Raw genomic sequence first — 8,727 nt, 5'->3', positions numbered from 1 at the left:
AAACAAACAGAAAAAAAAACTCTGCAAATCATTTTGTGGGCCTTACATTTTATTTCGCCATTCGTTTGCCGCAGACAAAGTGAACACTGGGTCGAAAGGTTTATTCAAGAAATGGAAAAATTTTTAAATTAAAAAAAGGATATCTGAAAGTATGCAATAATAATAATAATAATAAAAATAAATTGTAAACTTTGATGCTATTTCAATCAACAATTCCGCTTGGGAGCCATTAAAAAACATAAATATAGTTATAGGTATTAAAATATATTTCTTTTTACAATTTATTGAGAATCATTTAGTTCTAATTTAAAATAAAAAAATTTAAATACAAAAAAAAAGCAAAAAAAATGTATAGTATTTTATGCAGTGCTTTAGTCCCACTGTGTCCGCCGCTTGAAAATCCTGCTCATCCTCTCTCACATATTGGTCGCTTTTGTGGCTTTGTAATGCAAATGTTTGGGCAACCCTGGCTGGTGATAGTGGAGCTCGACTGGGGTGAAATGGGGAAGTGGGGAGATGGGGAGATGGGATATACAATCACTATTGATGGCAACTCTGCAGCGACAACTCACTTCTATAGACATTGTAGCCCCGCTCGTCGGCAATGTAGTACTGCGTCTGGATTTGGTTTTTGGGCCCGGGAATGGGCACTGAGTTGTAGCCCTCCTGCACGATGATCACCTGGTCACCCACTTTCTTGGCGTACAGCTTCTTGTAGTTCACCAGTCCATTGCTCATCACTAATCTGGGGTATAGAAATCATTTTAAAGTGGTTACTACGAAATGTTTTGCTCAAATAAATCGTGGATTGAAAACCAGATATACTTAAGCATTTGGAGTCAAAAATATAAAAGCTACTTACACTTATATCTACTATTAAATAATATATAAGCTTAAAAATATATGTTCCTAAATTCATACATTTAAAAATTATAAATTCAAATGTTTAAATTAGTTTAAGCAATTATTTGTGACTTACAAAAATCATTTAAATAAATTTTGTATGAGATTAGTGATAAATATTTGGCAATAAGTATTGAGAAGGTATGTTCAATACTTAAATTGAAATCTTAAATTAATATCCTATGTTTTTTTTAAACTATTATTTTTAGAAATTAATTTCCTTGAATATTTTATAATTTATTCCCAAATCTTTGGTGCAATGTTTAGGACCACAGGAATCGAATTAATTACTTGTGACTTGCATACATTTCAGCTAATTAGTGCTGGCCAACTTACTTGTATTCCTCGGTGCCATTTGGGTGTATGACGTGATAGTTTTGCACAACATAAATGGGCGTGGGTGTGGGCGTGGGTGTGGGTGTGGGCGTGCCGGTGGGATGGTTGATGGTGACCGGTCGCGTAGTGCTGGATGTGGATGGTGGCGATGTTGGTGGTGCCAGTTCGTCGAAGAAATAATCAAGATTCTCCTCTTCAAAGTCCATTTGCGGAAATACGACCAATTGATCCTCGTACAATGGCCATATTTGCTCAGAAGGTGTCCCAATTTGGGTGGGTTTTGGGGTGGTGGTGCTGCTCTTTGTTGTTGTGGTGCTTCTGGCCGTTGTTGTTGTTGTTGTTGTGGTGGAGGTGGTGGCCAGCGGTGGACTAAAGTCATCACCATCCTCGATGTCAGTGGGCCAAACAACCAATTGTAATTCATAGACGGGCTGGCTGGACGAGGACTTCAAGTGGCGCTGCTGCCACTCCGGATTTCCCACCGGCTTCTCCTCCGGCTTATTACCAGTCCGTGGCCACGCCCCCTCTCCGTCAACGCCCCCTCATTGTGGCAGCCTAACGAGTCCATTGTCGCCGCATCGAAAGTCAATTTACAGTCGATGCGTCGGCCATCCACTTGAACGGAGGACTCCTTCTCCGATTCCGATTCCGATTCTGATTCTGATTCCGAATCCAGCTGCTCCGTATAGGGGCTTGGGTCGAGGTGCAGGTCCAGGTCCAGGGTGGTGGTGGTGGCAGTGTCCAGATCCGAGTCCGAGTCCGGGTCCGGATCCCTAACTATCCCGGCCTGCAGCAGAGGGATTAGTGTCGCCGCCAGCAGCAGCAACATCTCCGGCCGGATTCTGTTTGATGACATGTCTGCGGGCGCTTTTCCTTGCCTTTGCACGCTGCCAAAAGAGCCGGACTTGTATTTATACGAATCAAAGGCGTTCACGCTGCGGCTGATTTCAAGTCGCCTGAATCATCATCGTCAGCTGCACTTTGGCCATCAGGAATATACATATACAATACCGTTATGCGCCAGAATGCCAAATAAGCCGGCTTTGAGGCGGCCACTTTGGAGAAGGGCCAATAATAAACAGTCGGAGTGGACTTAACCCTTGAGTAAGGGACCAAAATGTTATATAAATACTATGGCACAAAATTAATTGTGTGGCCAAATAAATCTACAAAAGCACTAAGCACTAAAAACTATATAAATCAAAATGTATTTAAGTAATTTTTAATTGTTGCGCATCAAAATCATTAACATTTAATAAGGATTATTACTTATACGCATCGTTGCCTTCGATAATTTCCCACAAGCTTAATCGCACTTGGTAATAATTAAGTATGATTTTCAAATCGAACTAATCAAAAACATTAAACTTGAGACGAGCCCATTAAATCGAAATAATGTAAAACTATTTTCAATTGTTACGCAACAAAATGTAAAAATTCATTACTTATACGCATCGTTGCCTTCGGTAATTTCCCAAAGGCTTAATCGCACTTGGTAATAGGTTTTGAAGTGAATTAATCAATAATATTAAACTCGAGATGAACTGGACAGGAGTAAATTGTATGAGTTTGCCCGTAGCCCACCCAAGGGCTAAAATGCATCACACAAAAGCATAAGACGATGAGAATCGGTAAATTAATACTTAAATGGGAGACTTAAGTTTGCTTGTAACCCAACCGGTGGTTAAATTGCAGCTCATAAAACCGAAAATGATGAAAATCGGTAAATTAATACATGAATGGGAAGTGCAAGGCGCTTATGTGTAGGATTGCTAAAATCTTTATAAGCGCTGCATTGTGTGCAAACTCGTTAATGTGCTAATGGGTATTTGTTTCGGAATTTGTTTGCTCAAGGGGTGATCGAAGTTCATTGGTTTAGTTACTGAAAATACTTTTATTTCGTTTGTTTTTATATTTTAATTGATCAGTATGTTGCTTAAAAAATTGTAATTAACTGGGCTCTCATTTTCGTTTGCAATTTTTCAGCTTATTACTCACTATTTCCTTTTTTTGCAATTTTAGCAGTGTCATTTATATTGGGATTTTTCATGTCCGGTGCATCTGCTGTTCATGACTTGGATTTCTTGCTATTTTCCCTGATTTTCCTCGCTTATCTAATGGTGATTCTTCATCTTCTTTTCGGGTTGATTGTCATGTGGCATAAAGATATTTGCCGTTGCAAAATATTATTTTTAAAGCTTGCTTTTGGGGCAAGCCGGTTCTAATTTTAAATCATGTTGGCTGCTTATCTTGATCACATTCTGGTTTATTTTTCTGCTTTGATTTTCGGGTTTTTTCAAGGCCAGCCGGCTTTAAAATTTAATTCAATTTATATTTAATTGTATCAAAGGCGTCTTTAATGTGCAATTTGTCAAAAACTTTTTGATTTATGAGTCCGCAACAGCAAGCGGCTGTCAAGCAACTTGTTCACTTCACTCCACTTCTTTCCTTTTTTCCGTTTCTTCCATTCAGGAAAATGGAAAATCTCACACAGAAATTTCCCTGCAACGAAACATTTTCCACCAGCCCCCCCCCACATTTCCAGTTTCCTTTTTTCTTTACTTTTCTTGTTGGCACAAATTTAATTTGATTTGATTTTGGCCGCTGGACATGGCAAGCCCAAGGAAATTTCTAAGATTCTGTATACCTACTATATGTTTATTTACGCAAATATATATATATATATTGCCATTCGCCCCTAATATAAAACAGCAATCTTTCGATTTTTTTGTCGGAAGAGAATTTTAATTATTATTGGTGGTTTTTTAAGGCAAACAAATGAATTAACACATAAGAATATACAGCCTGTTAATGAACTCATCCAGGAAGTGATATTTAAATTTGAACATGCTTTATATATTTAATTATAAATGTACATAAAATACTCAAAATATTTTAGCTTTAAAATGCACACTGAATTACACACTTATTATATTATTAATATATAATATCATAACTAGAAAGTTAATTTTGTTGTTTTCAAAGCAATGTAGGGTATGTCAATGGAGTATCAGTGCATTGGGTCGTAGTCAAAAAGCTTAGGAATCTCCATTGAGGGAACAATTCATTTTAGGGAAATTGACAGACAATGGGAATGTTAATTGTTTGTATTTTCTGGTGAAATTTAATGCTCACCTTTGTAAAATCAATGGAAAACCCCAAATAATAGTTGGATTAAGTGTTAGTCAATAGCTGCATTTATATGCAATTTCCAATTAATATTGAATTTAAGTCCGATAAACTTTCAAACGAAGACGTAATTTGGCAGTAATATAAATATAAATATACGACGGCTATTAAATGCTGACCCACATTCCATGCAAACAAATCCAGTTTTTTGTTAAGTAAGTCCTTATTGAAAACCATTTCGATTCTTGGCAAATCTGGTTCCATTTACTGCACCCCGAAAATCATAAAATGTCTGGTTATGAGACCCCAAAAATCATATATAAGAAGTGGCGGTTCTTGCCACCACATCAAAGCGAATCAAGGCAAAGTCTGATAAAGAACAATTCCCAAGAAATCGAAGGAGAAGAGAAAAAGAGCATTCAACTTTAAGAAAACATGGCCAACAAACTGAGTTTGATCATCTTTATGGGTGTTTTAGCTGTGGGACTGGCTTTAACCACAACAACAGCAACCACTAGAAAACCCATGTCCACTTCCACTGAAGCGCCCATGAATAGCAGCCCCATGGAGTCCTTGGATCGTCGTGACAAACGTCAATTGGTAAGTTGAGAAACTGAAAATATTGTACTTCATATGGTATGCTTGTACAATATAAGTTCAAAATACTACACATTTTTATTAGCAAATCAACCCCTTTCACCAAACCATACTTAATAATAAAACTCTTAGAAATTTCTACTGTAAATAAATTGTTTCCTAATCAAATATTTTCAAAAAATTGCCCTGCATTTCAATTTTGCGAAATGTTATTTTATAAAAAAAAATTATTTCTGTGCATATATGCCTAATATCATAAAAACTAACCCAAAAAATTAATACGAATTTTAGTACATTTATAACAAAACTTACAGCAATACTGGAACACATAAATTATTTTTCCTATATATTTTTATAAAGTTAATGCACCACAACTGATTAAATCCCTTTAAGGTTATAACTCACTTGATTAACTATTTTTGGTGATTTTTTTCCTTTGCAGACTGGCAATGGTGGGCAGACCAGCTTGGCTGGTTCCAGTGGCACCTTCCCCATTTTCTTCGACGGGGTGAATGTGAATCCCCCCCTGCAGCAACTGCAGCCCCTGCAACCGCTGCCCCCCTCCAACAACTGCAGCCCCTGCAACCCATCACCGTGGTGACGCCCGTGGCCTCCAACTCGAATGCCCAAACCCAGCAGACGCAGCCCGGCTGGCTGCCCAGTTTTGGCCAGAACCTGCCCATAATTGGCACCTGGGTCGGTGGCCTGCCCAGTTTGATCAGCGGCCTGGGACTGGGCTCGCTGAATGGCGGATTCGGCACGCTGGGTGGCCTGAATCTGGGCAATCTGGGACTGGGCGGAGTTACTCCCGTGCTGCCGGCAGCAGCTCCTGGCCAAATCGCTGGCTCCTCGGCCAATCCGCAGGCCAGTTGTCCGCTCACCCAGAAGCTCAGCTGCCGCTGTGAGCCACTGCTTCAGTTGCCGGGCCTGAAGCCCATCTCCAATCCGCTGAGGGCCCAGCTGGTGCAGATCGTGCGGCAGAATGCCCGCAAGAATGACGACGGATCGCAGGAGGTGCGCGTGATCCTGAGCAGCGGACATGTGATCTACCAGCGCACCGCCAGGGATCTCGGCCAGAGTGGCTACCTGGCCATGAGGATCCAGTCGGGCAGGTACTTCAACATCTACTACAGTGTCAACGAGAAGGAGTACACCGTTCGGGCGGATGTCAAGGACACGCCCCCCGCCTCCGATCTCGATGACGAGCTGAGCGGGCAGTTTTAAATGGCCAGTAAAAAGAGGTTGGTGATGGTCGGTCCAAGTGAATGTCCCTGGGTTTTACTTTAAGTTTTTTTTTTTTAATTTTACTTCCCACAATTTATGTGAAAATCATTTCCAACTAATAAAAGCTGATAAATAACTTGCACTATTCAAAAGTTTGTATTACAACACTTTAAACTCCAAAATGATTTAAATAACCATATTTACAAACTAGAGGAATGGACTTTAAGAGAAAGTAAAAAGCTAAAAACCAAAAAAGCTCCTGGAGAAGATGGCCTGGACAATAGGACATTGAAGCTCCTACCCAAGAAAGCTATCCTATTTCTAGTACTATTGTTTAACAGCATACTCCGCATAGGGCACTTTCCAATGAGCTGGAAAACTGCTCTAATTACAATGGTCCCAAAGCCTGGTAAGCCTCACAATGAAGTGGATGGATACCGTCCAATAAGCCTGCTTCCTGCGCTTGGGAAAATGGCAGAAAGAATCGTCCTCAACCGGATCCTTCAACTTGAAGCGGTAAAGCGCCAAATACCAAAGTGGCAGTTTGGATTTAGGCGAGGCCATGGGACTCCGGAGCAATTGCATCGAGTGGTGAACTTCGCCCTAAGTGCAATGGAAGAGAAAGAATATGCGTTGGCCGTGTTCATGGATATTCAGCAGGCTTTTGACAGGGTGTGGCACGACGGCCTGCTCTTTAAGTTAAAAAGCATACTGACTCCTCAACTGTTCCAACTGGTAAGAAGTTTCTTGCAGGCCAGAAGCTTTAAAGTGGTTGTGGATGGAACTGAATCCCTGCTGCGTCCAATATGTGCAGGCGTCCCACAAGGAAGCGTGCTTGGGCCTACGCTATATACGCTATACACAGCAGATATGCCAACCGCTGAGGCGATAGCAGGGATTGATGTGAACGATGTTCTTATTGCAACGTTTGCTGACGACACTGCCGTGCTGACGAGAAGCCCAATTATCCACACAGCTTGGCAAGCTCTACAAACCTATGTTCACAGCTTCGATAACTGGGCAAAGAAGTGGAACATAGGAGTCAACAGCAGTAAGTGCGCAAACGTTACTTTCTCAACGAGAACTAAGTCCTGCGGTGCGATCACTATGTCGGGCTCTACACTGGAGCACAAAGAGTCCCACAAATACCTGGGTGTCATACTTGACAGGACGCTCAACTTCCAAGCACACACCACAATGGTAAAGCATTCTGTCCTGCAGAAGGCCAAGAGAATGGAGTGGCTGCTCTCACCGCAGAACAAGCTGACCCTGCGCAATAAGATTGCAATATACAAGGTGATCCTTTGCCCTATATGGAAATACGCTTTCCAAATATATGGCTGTGCAGCGAAGTCCAATCTAAATAAAATTAGGGTGGCGCAATCCAAAATTTTGAGGAAAATTTCCGGCGTCCCATGGTACATCCGAAATAGGGACATCGAGAGGGACCTGAAGATCCCCAAGGTCGGAGACGTTTTACAAAACCTGGCAACCGGCTATGTGCAACGCCTTGGAAACCATCCTAACGCATTGGCCAGACAGTTAGCAGCGCAACCGACGAGAAGACGCCTAAAAAGATGCCACCCAGCCGATTTACCCTCAAGGGCCATAACATAAATGTATAACATAAATGTATATGAATGTAGTAAAATGTAAGATATTGTATATGTGATCAAGTGATCTTTTTGTTTTTGTTTTTCCCATATGTAACTAGATCAAGTTGCCTCAGCGGTAACAGTAAACTTGTTAATACCAAATAAAAATATAAATTAAATTATAAAAAAAAAAAAAAAAAAAAAAAAAAAAAAAGAAAGTATAATATCTTAAAGGGTTTGTTGTCATTAAAAGACACTCAAAATGGTAGCATATGTTGGGCGAACCCAGGTCCAAACTCAACCCCTCAAAACTTTCCCATAAACTGTATTAATCCAAATTGTATTCGTTAACTTGCTTTTTTTGGACTGCTACAACTACAAACTAGCTGCGAAAGAAATAAACAACAATGAAACACATTTCCGGCGATTGCTCCTTTGGGAGAAAAAGTTGAGCTACAAAGACAAATATTCATGGGAGTGCGGCAATAAACTTGTCTTTTATTGCCATAGATGTTGTTAAAGGGTTAACAAGGAGGTGGAAAGGGCTCTCAACCCAACTAATCTTCAGTCAAATTGAGGAGCTGCAACAATTACAGGCGTCTCCCAGAGAAGCATGAAATATGTTCTACATGCAGAGAAATAATAATAACATTATGACTGGCTTAGATACAAATATTACAAATATACTGATACATTTTAAATTTATTTGGAAAATGTAGCTGTATTTTAATATACAGCAAAATTAATAAGAGAATGATATACAATTTAAAAATGAAACTATGTTTTTCATACTTATGTTATGGTATGTTTATATGTGGTATACAAATTTAAGCTCATATAAATGCAAATACTAAAAAACAATGTTATTCAAATGATTAAATTAACACTATTTGATCTGTTTGCTAGACAAAATAGAACATTTTTTAACGAATTAGTATTTATT

At 39.8% G+C, this 8,727-nt stretch overlaps 2 protein-coding genes across 2 annotated transcripts; one reads left to right on the top strand and one right to left on the bottom strand.

Annotated features, from left to right (window-relative positions):
• Positions 1 to 416: 416 nt before the first annotated feature.
• Positions 417 to 2,104, bottom strand: LOC108045000 (soluble scavenger receptor cysteine-rich domain-containing protein SSC5D). The gene is given in 4 exon segments (XM_017124184.2): positions 417 to 490; positions 573 to 745; positions 1,240 to 1,756; positions 1,759 to 2,104. Coding segments are annotated over 4 exon segments (1,101 nt in total). The 5' UTR covers positions 2,096 to 2,104.
• A 2,699-nt stretch (positions 2,105 to 4,803) lies between these two features.
• On the top strand, positions 4,804 to 6,189 carry LOC108045024. Its single transcript, XM_017124199.2, is given in 3 exon segments — positions 4,804 to 4,968; positions 5,408 to 5,533; positions 5,536 to 6,189. Coding segments are annotated over 3 exon segments (945 nt in total).
• The last annotated feature ends 2,538 nt before the right edge of the window (positions 6,190 to 8,727 follow it).

This window comes from Drosophila rhopaloa, unplaced genomic scaffold (assembly GCF_018152115.1).
Source record: "Drosophila rhopaloa isolate 14029-0021.01 unplaced genomic scaffold, ASM1815211v1 contig_3, whole genome shotgun sequence".
NCBI lineage: Eukaryota > Metazoa > Arthropoda > Insecta > Diptera > Drosophilidae > Drosophila > Drosophila rhopaloa.
The sequence above is the reverse complement of the archived record's forward strand: the minus strand, read 5'-3'. Positions and strand labels throughout refer to the sequence as shown.